This window comes from Sturnus vulgaris, chromosome W (genome assembly GCF_052056855.1).
Source record: "Sturnus vulgaris isolate bStuVul1 chromosome W, bStuVul1.hap1, whole genome shotgun sequence".
Taxonomy (NCBI): Eukaryota; Metazoa; Chordata; class Aves; order Passeriformes; family Sturnidae; genus Sturnus; species Sturnus vulgaris.
The window spans coordinates 32,105,737-32,123,442 of NC_142282.1; the positions used below are offsets into that span (position 1 = coordinate 32,105,737).

General features: G+C 44.6%; 1 protein-coding gene across 1 annotated transcript; it reads left to right on the forward strand.

The window, feature by feature from the left end:
* Positions 1–7,008: 7,008 nt before the first annotated feature.
* LOC148220099 (endogenous retrovirus group K member 8 Gag polyprotein-like) lies at positions 7,009–15,814 on the forward strand. Its single transcript, XM_088155779.1, has 4 exons — positions 7,009–7,064; positions 7,466–7,521; positions 8,078–9,199; positions 15,798–15,814. Exons 1-4 carry the CDS (start codon positions 7,009–7,011, stop codon positions 15,812–15,814), a joined length of 1,251 nt encoding a protein of 416 aa, XP_088011905.1.
* Positions 15,815–17,706: the final 1,892 nt, after the last annotated feature.

A 17,706-nucleotide genomic window follows, 5' to 3' on the forward strand; every position in this document is an offset into this window, starting at 1 on the left:
TTTCTGCCATTAGGAGCCGGCAATCCTCAGGCAGGGAGAGAAGACACACTCCACGAGGTAACCTCTGGTTTTTCCTTCAGAAGCATGGAGAAGACATGAGGAAGTGGGATGGAAAACCCACCTCCTCCTTAGCAGCCCGGGTACGTGAGCTGAAAAGGGGGACACCTACCACAAGAAGCTCATCTAGAGTCAATGCTGCTCCAGTCTCTCGTGTACAGAACTCCAGACAGTATCAGAATGATGATATGACTGATCCTCTTGAAGGGACCTCAAGAACCTATTTACAGGGAGAGAGCAATGTGTACCAAGATCAGGAATAGGGGAGCCCTGCCTCCAGCCAGGTAGAGGAGAGGGATAATCGGGTTTATTGGACTGTGTGGATCCAATGGCCTGGCACATCTGACCCACAAAAACATAAGGCTTTGGTTGTCACCGGCGCCCAATGTACTCTGATGCCATCAAAGTATGTAGGAGAAGAATCCATCTCTATTTCTGGGGTAACAGGAGGATCCCAGCAGCTGACTGTAGTGGAGGCCAAAGTGAGTTTAACTGGGAACAGGTGGCAGAAACACCCCATCGTGACTGGCCCAGAGGCCCCATGCATCCTTGGCATAGACTACCTTAGAAATTGATATTTCAAGGACCCAAAAGGATATCGCTGGGCTTTCGGGATAGCTGCTGTAGACACAGACAACATTAGAAAACGGAACACCTTGCCTGGTCTTGCAGATGACCCCTCTGCTGTGGGACTACTGAGAGTTGAAGAGCAACAGGTACCAATCGCCAGAACAACAGTACACCATCGGCAATACAATACTGACAGAGACTCAGTGATTCCCATCCATGAAATGATCCGTAAACTGGAGAGTCAAGGGGTGGTCAGCAAAACCCACTCACCCTTCAACAGCCCCATCTGGCCTGTGCGTAAATCTGAAGGAGAATGGAGATTGACCGTAGACTATCGTGCATTGAATGAGGTGACTCCACCGCTGAGGGGAGATGTGCTGGACATGCTGGAATTCCAGTACAAGCTGGAGTCCAAGGCAGCAAAGTGGTACGCCACCGTTGACATCGCCAATGCATTTTTCTCCATTCCTCTGGCAGCAGAATGCAGGCCTCAGTTTGCTTTCACCTGGAGGGGCGTGCAGTACACCTGGAATTGCCTGCCCCAGGGGTGGAAGCACAGTCCCACCATCTGTCATGGACTGATCCAGGCTGCACTGGAAAAGGGCGAAGCCCCCGAACATCTACAGTATATCGATGACATCATGGTATGGGGCAGCACAGCAGGGGAAGTCTTCGAGAAAGGAGAGAGGATTATCCAGTTTCTGCTGAAAGCTGGTTTTGTCATTAAGCGAAGTAAAGTTAAAGGACCAGCTCAGGAAATTCAGTTTCTAGGAGTCAAGTGGCAAGATGGACGTCTTCAGATCCCAACAGAGGTAATTAATAAGATCACCGCTATGTCTCCACCTACCAACAAGAAGGAAACACAAGCTTTCCTCGGTGCCATAGGCTTTTGGAGAATGCACATTCCTGAGTACAGTCAGATTGTGAGCCCTGTCTACCTGGTTACCTGCAAGAGGAACGATTTCCACTGGGGCCCTGAGCAGCAGCAAGCCTTCGCCCAGATCAAGCAGGAGATTGCTCATGCAGTAGCCCTTGGCCCAGTCAGGACAGGACCAGATGTGAAGAACATGCTCTAATCTGTAGCCGGGAAGCATGGTCTGTCCTGGAGCCTTTGGCAGAAGGTGCCTGGGGAGACTCGGGTTCGACCACTGGGAGTCTGGAGCAGAAGCTACAAAGGATCTGAAGCCACCTACACTCCCACAGAGAAGGACATCTTGGCCGCCTATGAAGGGGTTCAAGCTGCCTCAGAGGTGATTGGCACAGAAATACAACTCCTCCTGGCACCCCGACTACCAGTGCTGGGTTGGATGTTCAAGGGAAAGGTGCCTTCCACACATCACGCCACTGACACCACATGGAGCAAGTGGATGGCCCTCATCACTCAGTGCGCCCGTATTGGGAATCCAAATCACCCTGGGATTCTGGAAATAATTACAAACTGGCCTGAAGGTGAGACTTTTGGATTGTCTTCTGAAGAAGAGGAGCAAGTGGCACGTGCTGAGGAAGCCCCACCATATAACGAGCTACAGGAGACCGAAAGACTATATGCTCTCTTCACTGATGGTTCCTGCGAATTGTAGGCACTAACCAGAAATGGAAAGCTGCAGTATGGAGCCCCACACAACAAGTTGCACAAGCTACCGAGGGACAAGGTGGATCGAGTCAGGTCACAGAGATAAAAGCCGTCCAGTTGGCTTTGGATATTGCTGAACGAGAGAAGTGGCCAAGGCTTTATCTCTACACTGACTCATGGACGGTAGCTAATGCTCTGTGGGGATGGCTGGATCGCTGGAAAAAGGCCAACTGGCAGCGCAGAGGGAAACCCATCTGGGCAGCTGAGATTTGGCAGGACATTGCTGCCCAAGTAGAGAAATTGACCATAAAGGTTCGACACGTGGATGCACATGTAGCCAAAAGCCGGGCTAATGAAGAACATCACAACAACGAGCAGGTGGACCGAGCTGCCAAAGTGAAAGTATCACAGGTAGATCTAGAATGGCAGCAGAAGGGTGAATAATTCCTAGCTCATTGGGCCCATGATGCCTCTGGTCATCAGGGGAGAGATGCAACATACCGATGGGCCCGTGACCGAGGGGTGGACCTTACCATGGACAGCATCTCACAAATCATCCATGACTGCGAGACCTGTGCCGCAATCAAACAGGCCAAGCAGGTGAAGCCTCTGTGGTACGGTGGACGATGGTCAAAGTACAGGTATGGGGAAGCCTGGCAAATTGACTACATCACCCTTCCCCAAACCCACTAGGGCAAGCGCTACGTACTGAGCATGGTGGAAGCAACTACAGGATGGTTAGAAACCTACCCTGTGCCTCATGCCACTGCCCGGAACACCGTCTTGGGCCAAGAAAAACAAGTCCTTTGGAGGCATGGTACCCCTGAGAGAATTGAATCAGACAAGGGAACCCATTTCAAGAACGGCCTTATCAACACCTGGGCCAAAGAACATGGTATTGAATGGATATATCATATCCCTTACCATGCGCCAGCTGCCGGGAAAGTTGAACGGACTAATGGACTCCTTAAGACTACTTTGAAAGCACCAGGTGGTGGAACCTTCAGAAATTGGGAAATGAACTTGGCCAAAGTGAAGTGGATGGTTAACACCTGAGGGTCCATCAATCGAGCTGGTCCTGCCCACTCTGAACCCCTGCACACAGTGGATGGGAACAAGGTCCCTGTGGCACACATGAAAGGTATTTTAGGAAAGACTGTTTGGATTAATCCCACCACAGGCAAAGGCAAACCAATCCGTGGGATTGTTTTTGCTCAAGGGTCTGATTGCACTTGGTGGGTAATGCAGAAAGATGGGGAAAACCGTTGTGTACTGCAAGGAGACCAAATTTTTAGTGAGAACTGTATGTAAGGTTTCATTTGGTATTATATATCTGTAACAGGGTATTGGTTTGGGTATGATGTAGATGGTAATAGAATAAGGGGTGGATTATGTCCTGGGGTACAATGCAAAAATGTGTATTCTATCACGATCTGTTACAATGTGGGAGGGGTGGTGATCCTTATCTCTGTGGGAGATATCCTCTGCTGATGTGCCATCTGATAAGATCAGGGGGATGATCATCGTTTTCTTTTCACAACCCATCCTTCCTCCAGAAGATATATTCTGTTAATGGGCCATTAAGTCCTATTGTGTGACTGATAAGATTACATCATCCCATTGGGAGATGCTCCAGCCAGGGGGAGGAGCCAAACATTTCCTACCTAGATAAAAACTGAGATTTGGAACACCAAGGCAGTCCTTTCCACTCGATCCCTGAGGAAAGTCGGACTTTTTTCCACATCATCGCTGGATCTTCGGCGGAAAACTGCACCTTCTACAGGAGCACTGCTTCAACTGAACTACATCTGTCATCCAGGAGGACTGCAGCCACCATTTATACGGACTGCTACCAACACCCTGACTGACAGGGTGTCAGGTTGTATTTCTGACTTTGTTGGTGGTTTTTCTTTTATATTACTGCATGTATTTTATTTTTTCTCTTTTCTCTTATAAAATCGTATTACTGACTTGGAGTCTCGCACTGGTTTTACATTCATACCAACACAACCCCAAACCTCACTACCCGGGATCCCCCAAAATTCCACAAATTCTCCCCCAAAATCAAACTGGGACCCCTCAAACTCACCTGGATCTCCCTAAATCCCCCCTCCCCCCCCCCGCCCAATTCACCTCGGAACCACCAAGTCCCCAGAATTCAACCCAAAATTCTCCTGGGACCCCAAAAACCTCCAAATTCGCTCCAAAATGACTGGCAACTTTACACACTCCATTTTCCCACAAAAGGATCTAGAGCCCTGTGCGCTTCGTATACAAACTAAACGGAAAAAAACTCTCTATTCATTCTCAGCAAAAAGACTTCCAATTCCACCTTCTTTTGGACAAAACTGCCTTCACTTTCAAACTTATTCTCTTGCTCACTTGCCTGCATAATGCTTAGTCCCTGTTCTGCATGCTCATTTTCTTCACTTTTACAAGCAATCCTCTCCTCATCTTCTTCTTCCCCTGCTTCTTCCATTTCCTGTGCCTAGATCACCTGTTTCTCTGTTAGATTTGTTTCTCCAGCTGATTTTTGACAACTTCCCCTATCTTGTGGCACCGCACCCTCGAGAGAGGTGATTGTCCTGCTCTGCTCTGGGCTGGGACTGCGCTCTCTTCAAGCCATGGGGGCAATTTTGGATGCCACAACTTGAGAAAGAAATGTCCAAAGGAGGGACACAGAGATAGTGAAGAGGCTGGAGGGGAAGCCATACAAAGAGTGGCTGAGGGCATTTGGTTCAGCTGCAGAGAGGACACTGAGCTCACACATCACTTGGGACATCTCAGCTCATCTCAAGGGCAGCACAGGGACAGCTTTGCTCTCTGCTCTCTGCGACCAGGGACAGGAGCCAGGGGAATGCCAGGAGCTGTGTCAGGGGACGATTAGGCTGGCTATCAGGGAAAGGTTTTTTTCCTCAGAGGCTGGTCAGGCACTGAATAGGTTCTCCAGGCAATGGGCACAGCCCCAAGGCTGCCAGAGATCCAGGAGCGTTTGGCCAATGCTCTCAGGGATGCAGAGGGTGGGACTGTTGGAGTGTCTGTGCAGGGCCAGGAGTTGGACTTTGACGATCCCTAGGGGTCCCTTCCGACTCAGGAAACTCTTACCATTTTCCCCTCTTTCCTCTCCTTGCACAATGCTCTCAGCTTACTGTTCCACCATATGTTCCACTTCTGAAACCTCCGCTACTTCTTTCCAGTTCAAGCACAGTTCTACTGGTTACAATCCAAAGATATACAGATTGAAAAACAACCAAAAAGAAACAGCTGTTTGGAATGTCGTGGTCTTATTTGGATCTCGAACTATGAAGTCGATTGTGCCTTGCAAGTTCTAAAAGCAAAACAACAACAAAAAACACCCACCACACCGTTTTAACATAGGGATTTGCTTTCTTCTAAGAAATCCATATCCCTTCTCAAAATGGATCTATTTCAGTAAGAGATCATCTTGAATAGATCACTTACTATCTAAAGAACCTGGAACACTCAATTCCGTAATGATAAACCTGTTACCTTGTCGTTTTCTGTTCCAAAGGCAAATGAATTTACTCAAGTGCCTTTTGTAACAATGACAGAGTTGAAAGTGCGGCTCTGAGAAATGTTTTGGTTTCCCTCTCCTATCTCTATCAAAAGCCCTTTCTTCAATGGCTGAAACAATACTTGATATAGTCTGAATTTTAAAGGTCATGAAAATTTTCTCAAAAGTGAAAAATTAATATAGCAGTCAGGTTTTAAACCAACGGGAATTTTTGTTTTACCTGTTTGAAGATTTCCTTCACACCAAAATGCTGGCTGATGGATACCTGGAAGAAATTAATTCCCACAAAATGCTTTCGGGTAAGCCATTACGTCTTCCATTACAATTTGCTTCAGTGTCCTCTTCCTGTCCAATTGAAGGTCCCTGTTTAAGAGACTCAAGTACGGAGAGAAATAAAATTAAATATGACTACAGTGCCTTTAAATCTAAATCGAACTTCCTGATCAATCTCATAAAACCTTTAGGCTAAATGTTGCCATTGATCTGTTTCTACTGAACAGAATCATGTCCTGGCTTGTTACAGATTAGTTCGTTACAAAGAAAGAAATGCACAGAAGTTAAAATATTTCCAAAGAAGCATTTGACATCCTTCCTTTTGGATGGGGAACCATTCCAACACTCTTGGCAGCCTAGTAGGAGCTCTGGCTCTGCAGCCTGTCTATAGAAAACTACCTTAGTTATGTTAAAGGTCTGTTCAAGGTTCCCGTCTCTTTGGTGTGACTATAGGAGAAAAACAAAATCATAAATTTTAACGTTGAGATAAGCAAGAACAAAGGAAAAGACATCTGGGGAAGCAAGATCCTGTTTAGTTGACATACCATGTCCACTTCAAAGAGTATCTTACACAATAAGTAGTCTGTAGAAAGATAGATCTTAGATGAACCAATAGAATTACTATTAACATATATACGTCTTTTGTGTAACCAATCGTACTCTTTGTAACAAACTCTAAGTAACCACTGAAAACGTATAAAAATCATCTCTGTTAAAAAGAAAGACTCTGCTCTTTGCATTCATATTGAGTGCGTGTTATTGATTCCTGTTCTCCAGCATGAAAACCCCAGCATCTTGGTGACCCCCACGTGATGATCCGAAGGGGCCAGACTGCTTAACAGACGAACTTTTATGTGGAGGGTCTCTGTGCGTGCAGCCTAGGAGAACGTTGACTTCCCGCAGAGGTTGCGACTGGGCGTCCGAGAGAGGCGCGACTGGCCACTGTCTACCGGTGAGTCGGAGCCTTAGACGGCTGTAAAAAATTTGCGGGATGGGAAACATGGTATCAGCTATCGAGAAGGCTACTGTTGATGCCTTAATGAAACTTGCCCAAAAGTAAGGAGAGACTGTTGATCGGTCTTCGCTCGTGAATTTACTGTATTGGGCTAAACATCGTGTTTTTTTAAAAGACTCTACCGATGTTTTTAAAGAGAGTACTTGGCAAGAAGTCGGGGCAGATTTGTGGGAAGCTATACAAGCTGGGAATAAGGATGTAAAATCCTTAGCTCCTAAGTACCCGCAGCTGCGCATGTTAATTGAACAAATGGGTGCTGAAATTGAGCTGGAACTCGCAGCACAGACCATGGTCACTGCCGTAGCTGGTAAACTCACCCAAGAGTCTGCTACTGTCCCACCCGCGTAGTTGTCAGCCCCTGCGGCCCGTGGCCCCTATGATGATTTAATACCACCCTGGGACCCTACCGATGTTCATAATGTGACTTCCTTTGCACCCCCAGAACCTACGGCACCCTCTGCACCCTCGGTACCTACGGCACCCCCAGTAACAATGAGCGTAGTGCCCGCTAATCCTACTAATACTGACCCCGTGTTACATCTGCCCTCACCTCCCACTTTCGACCCAGCGACTGTGCCTCTTCCCGAAGAAACAGAAATGGACGCGGATGATTTACAGTCAACACTGCAAAAGCAGACCGAAACCATGCTTGAACTGTTAGGTGAAATGAAGCGGCTTGATAAGGGTTCCAAAAGTAAAACGATTCGGGACGCATATAAAAAGGCCCATAACACCATTCTCTCCAGCCTCAAAACTTTAGAGGAAAATTCTTTTTCTGCACCGAATACTTCTACATCTCAACGCCGACAGAACATTATCAATTTGGTTAAGGCAGGGGAGTGGGATATGCCTACTGCAAATCAATTTCTAACATCTAAAGGTTTACCCCCAATAATGCTTTCCAAAATTGAAAACACAAATGTTTCTCATTCTACAGAAAAGGAAGGGACGGGATTGTTAACTACCTTTAATGACTCTTTTCAGCGTTGGTGGAACAAAGGAGGCTCAGGAGGCTCAGGAGGCTCGGGAGGCTTGGGAGGCTTGGGAGGCTCAGGGAAAGGTCCTGACAAAACTTCCATCCCCAAAGACCCTTCTTTTGACATGAATAAGAGGTGGAAAGGAGTGGTAACAAATGCTGAGTTGACGGGAGATTTTCAGTTTGTCTCAGCTCCGGTGGTGCGAGGAACTGGTGGTAATAATGCTTGGCAGCCCTTAGACTGGCAAATGATAGCAAGGGTTCAAAAATCTGTAATGGACTACGGTGTTGATAATCGCTTGGTAAGGCGGCAAGTAGAAGCATTGTTAAAATATCAAGAACTCGTCCCTGCCGACCTTAAGGCTATGTTTGAGCTTATACTAGGACCTACTAGTTATATGTTATTTTTAGCAAAGTGGCAACAAAGATTGGAGCTTAAACAATTAGATAATGTCAATTTGCCGCAAGGTGATCCTCTACGCTTTGCCACGCTAGATATGCTTATGGGAAATGGTCAATTCATCCATCCACAAAGACAGGCAATGTTAGGGGCTCGCATTTTAGCTCAAAGCAAGTCTGCTGCTTTAGAAGCTTTTAACAACTTGCCCCAAGTAGGTAAGCCTAGACAACCTTATTTACATATTCAGCAAAAGGAAGATGAATCCTTTTTGTCTTTTGTGGACAGGATTAAAGAAGGAGTAGAGGTAGCACCAGATGTCCCTCCTGATATGAAAGATACTTTAGTAAAAGAAATAGCTATGCAAAATGCAAATGCCACCTGCAAGCGATTATTAGCAGCATTACCAGCTTGTATGACAATAATACAAATGATTGAACAATGTTCACGAGCCCCTTTAGAAATTGAAAAGGACAAAGCTCGAATTCATGCTGCTGCTTTAGCTGCAGCCATTACTCAAGCACACAAGCAAGGGAACGGGGACAAAGGCCCTCCCAATACGTGCTATAATTGCGGTCATACCGGACATATTAGAAAGCATTGTCCTTCAAGTTTGGTAAAACAACAACAAAATAACAACACGAACCTCACATCTACATCATTTGTTGGCACTTGCCACCGATGCGAAAAGTTTGGCCACAAGGCAAATGAATGCCGATCCAAATTTAAAAAGGATGGGACACCGTTGGCGGGAAACGAGATGAGCCGCAAGGGGGGGGGTGGCGAACAAAAAGAACCCCTCAGTAGCCATGGCTGTCTCTACAACATGCTCCCCGCCACAAAAAGGAGCGCTGGAGTCTATTTGGTAACTAGAGACTCCGTGACTATTTTTGATGATTCTGTTACCGTCATCGATAGTACTACCAAAGGTCCACTAGGTGGCGGTATGGCCGCATTATTGCTAGGGAGATCGTCGGCCACTTTAGACAGCATTTTCGTTTTACCTGGTGTAATTGATGCTGATTATAGTGGTATTATCAGAATAGTAGTGAAAGTCTTTTCCCCACCAATGTTCATTCCACAAGGTAGTGTAATTGCTCAACTTGTTCCTTTTCTTCCCCAGGTTCCAACAGCTACTAATTCACAAAGATCTGGTGGTTTTGGTAGTACCGGACCCTTAATTGCCTTTGCTCAAGTCATGACTAGTGATAGACCGACCCGGCAAGTAACTGTAAAATTGTATTCTGATAATATCGATGATTCTGAAATGCTTGAACATTCAATGATGCTAGACACTGGGTCATACATCACCATAATACCACTAATTGCTTGGCCTCAGCAGTGGCCCACTACACTCTTAAATGAGCAAATCTTAGGAGTTGCTGGAACCACCCGTACTTTACAAAGTCAGGAATTCGTAGAAATTACTGATAAAGAGGGAAACAAGGCTGTAGTAAAACCTTATGTACTAGACACTCCTCTTTGGATCCTTGGTAGAGACACGCTTAGTCAATGGAATGTCATTTTAACCAACCAACATTTTCAGGGGCGGCCACTGAGCTGATAGGTGCTCGACCCACTATACAACTAACATGGAAATCTGACCAACCAGTATGGGTGGCTCAGTGACCCATCACTAAAGATAAATTAGAGCATCTCCATTCATTAGTACAAGAACAATTAGCCTTTGGTCATTTACAACCTTCGATGAGTCCCTGGAATACCCCCGTTTTTGTTATACAAAAAAAGTCGGGAAAATGGAGATTTTTACATGACTTAAGGGCAGTCAATAATCAAATGCACTCTTTAGGAATTCTGCAACCAGGTTTGCCATCGCCAGGTGGTTTACCAAAAAACTATCACCTGTTTATTATTGATATCAAAGATTGCTTTTTTAGCATTCCGTTGCACCCTGGAGATACCAAACGATTTGCATTTAGTGTGCCCTCCATTAATCACAGTGCATCTATGAAAAGATATGAGTGGGTGGTACTCCCTCAAGGTATGAAAAATAGTCCTACAATTTGTCAATGGTTTGTAGACCAAGCCTTACATCAATGGAGACTTAATAATCCAAATTTTCTAACATATCATTATATGGATGACATTTTAGTCGCAAGTGAATTTCCATTACCCCACTTAAAACAAAAGGAATTATTGCTAGAATTAGAAAAGTGGGGATTGAAAGTGGCAGAAAAAAAGGTGCAATTCTCCGACCCTTGGTCTTACTTGGGCTTTAAAATAACACAAGCTCGCTTTGTGCCTCAAAAGGTAACTTTACATGCAAATATTGAAACAGTCAATGATGTGCAAAAGCTTCTAGGAGACATTCAAAGCATACGTGCATGGGCAGGTATTTCAAATCAAGACTTAGATCCTTTAAGAAAATTGTTACAAGGTTCAAAGGACATTAATGCTAAAAGGTGACGTTTCTTCCACCCACTGCCCACCTCACCTGGGCTACCGGCTAGCTCCGGGAAGCCTACGTCGGTGAGTGGCCCCTCCCCAGCACCACTCCGTGAGCCCCAGCAGGGGTGTAGCAACAGCTACGCCTGCGCGAGTCGTCAGGGAGAGATAAAGAGTCACAGGAGAGACCTTTTACGGTTCTGGGGGAAGGGATTTATTGAAGGAAAAGGTAACAAGTCCGGAGGTTGGGAGGGGGAACCGCAAAAGGCAGTTAGAATGGGTTCTACACCGGCTTAAGTACGGGGGAGGAGCAAGGGGATGGCACAAAACTCTGGCCAATAACGGTTAACGGGGGGAGGTACAGAAGGTGGGGAAAGGGGTACATTGAGCCAATAAGGCAAACCGAGGGTGGGGATACATACAATATAACCAATCATGAATACAAGAGGGAATGCTTGACACAGAAACTTCTAGAACAAAGGGAGGGGCTACAAAGGATTGACATCCCGTAGGGCAGGGTTTAGGGTGAAGGACAGGGAAGGTTCCAGATAAAGGGGAGGGGTTTAGGATGACTGACTAGGACAAGGGCGGGAAAGGGAAAAACCATTATGCACTTAACTTAGGGGAAAGAAACTGGGATGAACCATGAACACAGAAGGAAAATTAACATTAAACAACATAACACATCAAAAAGGGAATTAACCCAAGAAGGGAAACAAGCACTGCAAATAATTGCTAAAAAGTTGCATTGTACAACTGCTTGTAGGTTTGATCCTACCATACCAATAAACCATTATATCATTAACTACCCTACTGAACAAATTGCTATAATTGGGCAGGAATCATTCAAGACTTTCTTCTTATTGGAATGGGTGTTTTTAGCATGTAGCCCCACTTCCTCTGTTACAAGACGTATTGATCATTTAGGATCCTTAATTCTGAAAGCACGCCAATGAGTGCGTACTGTTTTTGGAGTTGATGCATCTTCTCTTTATGTGCCCATAAATAATTTGTCTCTTTGCACTGAATGGCAATCACTATCGTATACATTCGCTACAGCCACTATTGGCTTAGAACTTGATAATCATTATCCGTCACATGCCTTGTTTTCCACTAACCTCCCACTAAAAGGTCAAACATTGCGAAACTCTAAGCCAATTCCCAATGCGATCCCTGTTTTTACTGATGCCAGTGGAAGGACCAAAAGGTTCGGATATGCAATATGGAAAAATGGCAACTGGGATGTCGTAGTTTACCAACATCCGGAAGGATCAGTACAATTACTTGAACTCAAGGCTGTACCCTTAGCTTTTCAACACTTTGACTTTCAAGAAATTAATCTCTTTAGCAATTCCTTGTATGTGGCCTCTATCTTGGAAAGAATTGAGGATGCATTAATAGGTCGAATCTCAAACTCCTTAATTTATCATGAACTCGTTCTTCTAGTAAATGTAATTAATATCAGGCACCATGCCTTTTTCTCAACACATATCCACAGCCGTCTCAATCTACCAGGGTTTTTATCAGAAGGAAACGCCAAAATTGACCAAATCGTATCCTCACCAGCCATTGGACTCAGTAATTTTGACCTTGCCGTTGCCTCTCATGCCTTTTTTCACCAGTCAGCATTAAGCCTACAGAAGGAATTCCATCTAACAAAACAAGAGGCACGAGGTATCATAGCATGTTGTCCTGATTGGGCAAAACTACCCCCAATCCAGTTACAAGGAGTGAACCCTCGTGGTCTCCACCCTAGAACATTGTTTCAATCAGATGTCACAATCGTGCCATCATTTGGACGCTTTAAACATGTACATGTCACTGTTGATACCTGTAGCAGACTAGTATGGGCAACGCCTATGATAAACGCCAAAAGTAAGGCAACCTGCAGACACTGGTTAGAAGCTTTTGCAGTGCTTGGTGTCCCACAACAAATAAAAACAGATAACGGTCCTAATTATGTTAGTTCTACTTCACTTGAGTTCCTACTTAGATGGAACATTACCCATGTCACAGGAGTACCTCACAATAGTACTGGGCAAGCTATTGTAGAACGCAAACATCAAGACCTTAAACACCTTTTCTCTGCTTTACAAAGGGAGGGGAATGTCACCCTCTCTCCACAAGAAATCGTAGCAAAAACATTGTATGTCCACAATTGGAAAATGTGGATGGAACGTCCTGAGCTAAAAATCCAAATGTTGCCCATTACACTGCATTTTTGCAAGGATGAATCTTTGACTGTTCATAAGATACAAGTATCTGTATGGGAACCCCAATCACAACAATGGACTGGTCCCCACCAATTATTGACATGGGGACGGGGTTATGCTTGTGTATTAACAGGTGCTAAACCTAATTGGATCCCAGCCAAGTGGGTCAAGCCTTGGATATCAAAGATTGAGGAAACTGGAGAAGACACGGAGCCAAATTCAACGGTGGATGAATAGAGTGCAAGATCTCATCCCGATCCTAATCATTATTCTCAAGGAACCAATAAGAACACACCCTAATATCCCAGACTTTCCAGATGTGATTGATTTGCGTAGACTAGTACAGAAATATCTTAGGTCTAGAATACAAGAATATTATTTCCTAGTTGCGGTTGTGTAGTATGGAAATTAGGAACTTTCTTATGTGGAAATTGTAAAAGGGAGTATAACTCCAGTGATATTTATACTTGCTTTTTGGGATGTAATGAATGTCAGGAACGCCAATCAGTAAGACCTTTAGAATCACTTAGAAAGTGGTTAAAACTGCCTGACTTAACTGTTGGTGAAGCTATAAGCCTATTTGAATCAATAGAAGAAAGGAATTTAACATTGCATGCGTGGTATATTTTAAATTATACAAAGCTAGTTGAGACTGCTTGGTGTACTATTATTATATCTAGCCAATATACTGTTGCCTGCAAAATCCATAGCAATAATGATGCTAATTAAGCTACTAACACTATGTTTGACTCTTACCCAGTGCTTTTCGCAATCAATCAACCTCCCTCAAGAGAACTTCTGGATTGCTTGGGCCAACAAAACTGGTAACACAAATTTTTGTTTACATCTTAGTGCAGCCACTGACCCATTTAAAACTTGCCTCATTGGGTCACCGGTACAACCACAAGAAATCACTATAGCACCCCCTATCAATTGCTCAGAAGTAAAAAACAACAGTCACTGCCTGGCAAAAATATTCAAATCTCTAAATACAACCCTGCCATGGGATCCTCAAGAGTTAAATTTACCAGACAGCCGAAAAGCAAATCACTCCGGATGTGTGTATTTTGGGCAGACTAGTTGGAACATTAACGAATCTAAAAAACAAGTCTGGCTAACCCCTCGTAAGTTTTACAATAGTAGTGAATATTGTGGATCATCCCCCTATGGGTGGGGTTCAGGTCATATTTACTTAGACATTTCTAAGCCCCTTTCCCTACCTCAAGGTCTATATTTAATCTGTGGAGATAGAGCCTGGCAAGGAATACCTAGCGTGCTGGACAGCTAAACAGGCCAATGTCACTACACAAGTTCTGTCCCAAATGGCTCAAGATATGAGTAGTCTCCGACAAGCTATTCTTCAAAACAGAGCAGCTATTGATTACCTTTTGTTGGCCCAAAGTAAAGGCTGTGAAGATTTTGAAGGAATGTGTTGTTTTAACTTGTCCGATCATAGTGATTCAATCCATCAGCAGCTAGAATGGCTTCAAGATCACGCTAAGAAGATTACTGTCAATCACAACCCCCTTGATGACGGGTTAATGTCTTTTGGTATTTCTGCAAGGGTAAAAGATATCCTTAAGATAGGAATTATTATTGTACTAATTGTAGTAATTGTGTTATGTATGGGACCTTGCATCATCCAGTGTTTTTCCTTTCAAATTCGACGTATTGCCAATGCTGTTTTTGAAAAGAAAGGGGGAGATGTTGGCGGCCTAGTAGGAGCTCTGGCTTTGCAGCCTGTCTATAGAAAACTACCTTAGTTATGTTAAAGGCCTGTTCAAGGTTACAGTGTCCTTGGCGTGACTATAGGAGAAAAACAAAATCATAACTTTTAACGTTGAGATAAGCAAGAACAAAGGAAAAGACATCTGGGGAAGCAAGATCCTGTTTAGTTGACATACCATGTCCACTTCAAAGAGTATCTTAGGCAATAACTAGACTGTAGAAAGATAGATCTTAGATGAACCAATAGAATTACTATTAACATATATACGTCTTTTGTGTAACCAATCGTACTCTTTGTAACAAACTCTAAGTAACCACTGAAAATGTATAATAATCATCTCTTTGTTAAAAATAAAGACTCTGCTCTTTGCATTCATATTGAGTGCGTGTTATTGATTCCTGTTCTCCAGCATGAAGGCCCCAGCAAACACTGCTTACATAAGAGGTCAAATTACTGTCTTCCATGTTAGTTCTGCACTGTGCTCAGCGGAGCCTTTCTGGTTTATTTGCCTTTGACTTGGACATAAAGCTGAGTCTTGATTCAAGAAAAATCAATATGCACACTTGTTTTCATTTACACGGACATTGGCTTGGTCTCCTAAACAAAGAGAATGATGGGGAATTTATGTAGGTGTTCAGATAGGTAACATTCTCTTTCCGCAACCTGGAGTTGTATTTTCACTTGGCCTGTTACCTCTGGCTTTGTTTTAACGGCTCAAATTATTGGGAAGAGTATCAAACCTCCAGCTCTAACCACAGTCCCACTGCGAGGTGTGTGAAGGTATGTGCATCTGCCCCTCAGGTCCATACTGCTCTTCTAATGTGCCTCTGATCGAGCAGGTAGGAAAGACTGTTGCATTTCCTAGATGCATTGTAAATGGTACATTCCGTGACCCCTGCTATGCTCTGTAGCTTCGTCCCTCTCCCCTCCTGGTCATACAGGGCTGTCTGGGATCCAATTTCTCCCAGCCCCCCTTTTCAGACCCTAGAAAAGATCTGTGCCCCCTGACCTCTGTTTCTTTATCTCTTTTTCTCTTTCTCCCTATTTCCCTAGCTACCCACGAGAAATAAACCCTGCAACTTCATCAGGGAAAAGAGCCTCTTTTGTTATCTAATTTACATCCATCAGGCAAGGGCCCCAGGAGCCATCACCCTAACACCTGAGCTAGACCAGAAGAAGGGTGAAGAACCCCATTTTAGGGCTGAGAAAAAGCCTCAGTTGGCGTCTGTCGGAGAAGGGAGACGCGGACACCATATGGTCATCAGCAAAGTCTCGTTTATTGATACGCAGAGTGGTGCTTAAGTACAGTGCTTAATTAGCTCATGCATAGTGCAAAATCTGAGCTCATCATTGGTTTAGATGTGCGGCTTAGCTAAGCACTTCGGCATTCATGTTTTTCTCAATTCTGCGTGCCTTCCCTATCTCAAGGACACTGTATCCCTGAGACTGAGGCCCACTTTGCTAGTTTCACTAAGTTGATCTGACTATGGCCTTTTTCTTCCAGCCATTCCTGCACCAGGCTCTCTACACTTCCCCCGTTTTCTTTTTGAGCTAAAAGAGTGGTATGCTAAGTTTTGCTAACAGTCTTTTGAATAAAATTTTGTAAGCAAGTTATCAAGCAAGGTAGCAATAAAGCTAAGCACAAGAATATACCTAACACCATAATAGCATACTTAATAACGGTTTGAATCCATCTCCCAAGACCTAGGCTTTTTAACCACTCGTCAATGCCCCAACTATCTTCTTCTTTTAGGTTGTGTAATTTTTGCTGCATGTTTTGTATCTTTTTGTGGATGGACTCAGAGTGGTTAGATAAATTCATGCAGCACATTCCCTTGAACTCCTTGTAACCATACTGGTAACTCTATTAGGCAGGTTTTAAAAGGATTTTGTACTCCCTCTAGACTTAAGCAGATTGATTCTTGTTTTGTTATGTTAGTGAATGTTACCCATACGTTCTCCCGAGGCGCATGCTGCATTGGAAAAGATTTTGTGCGAGCAAAGTTAGCAAGCATAAGCAGTGTAATGATCATCATTTTGATTTCTTTGGCGGCCTATTCTTTTTACGTCCTGTATTGCTCCCTGTTATTTGTAGTTGTTTCACCTCTTCTATACTTTGATTTAATACCTCCTCTGGGTCTGTACCGGGTTTAATTGGTCCTACCCGAGGCCAAGGCAGGTGTGGGACTTTATGTCTGCATCTTGCAGCGATAATGTGCGAATTTGCATAGATGTGCTGCCTCTTAATCCAGTTGGTAAGTTCCCACCGGGCCCAAGCTAACAGGAGCTGTTCTGGTGTCTCGTATAGGTTTCGTACCTGGGCATATGGCACTCCTGCTTCTTTTTCTAGGGCCCGACCCCAATTTGAATTTCTTAGGTCGTCACTTTGACACCTCCAGCACCACAAATTAAACACTGTTCTCTGTTCCACCCACGAGCAGTCCCCACAGCCCCCGCACTTTAGGGCTACCCAGGCTTCACACCATGACCCCCCACACGCACAACAAGGACGGTTGCTGAGAGGCTGTTCTTCTTGGTGGGCGTGGCTCTCAATCCAATCAGCCCAATTCGGTGGTGGCTGCCTTAGCGCCTCACGGGCAGCGTTGTTATACTGTGCTAGCCTCCGCAAATAGGGCTGTGAGGTCACCGTCAACTTCTGCTGAATCCGCTCCTGGTCGGCTGGAGCCAGCCGCCTCCTCAGGAATCTTTCCACCAGTTCGGTCATTTAGAACGGGCTTCACCCACCTAGCAGGGACCCAAAGTGTTCCTGTGGGGGTAGAAACACAAACATAGCCTCTCCCCCAATATATTACTTCTGCTGGGCCATTCCATATTCCTGTCTTTGGATCCCGGTACTTTACCCATGCCTTCATGCGCTTTCCTTTGTTACCTTCCCTTTTCCCTCTATGCCTGATTGCAGGCGGCTCTGACTCTTCCCCAAACACACACAAATAATTTATGA

Excerpts from the sequence above, each read along its gene's own strand:
- LOC148220099 (XM_088155779.1), top strand. The coding sequence starts at position 7,009 with ATGGTATCAGCTATCGAGAAGGCTACTGTTGATGCCTTAATGAAACTT. Across the intron at positions 7,065-7,465 it reads TTAATGAAACTTGCCCAAAA|AACCTACGGCACCCTCTGCA; the intron begins GTAAGGAGAGAC and ends TTGCACCCCCAG. Across the intron at positions 7,522-8,077 it reads CACCCCCAGTAACAATGAGC|GGAAAGGTCCTGACAAAACT; the intron begins GTAGTGCCCGCT and ends TGGGAGGCTCAG.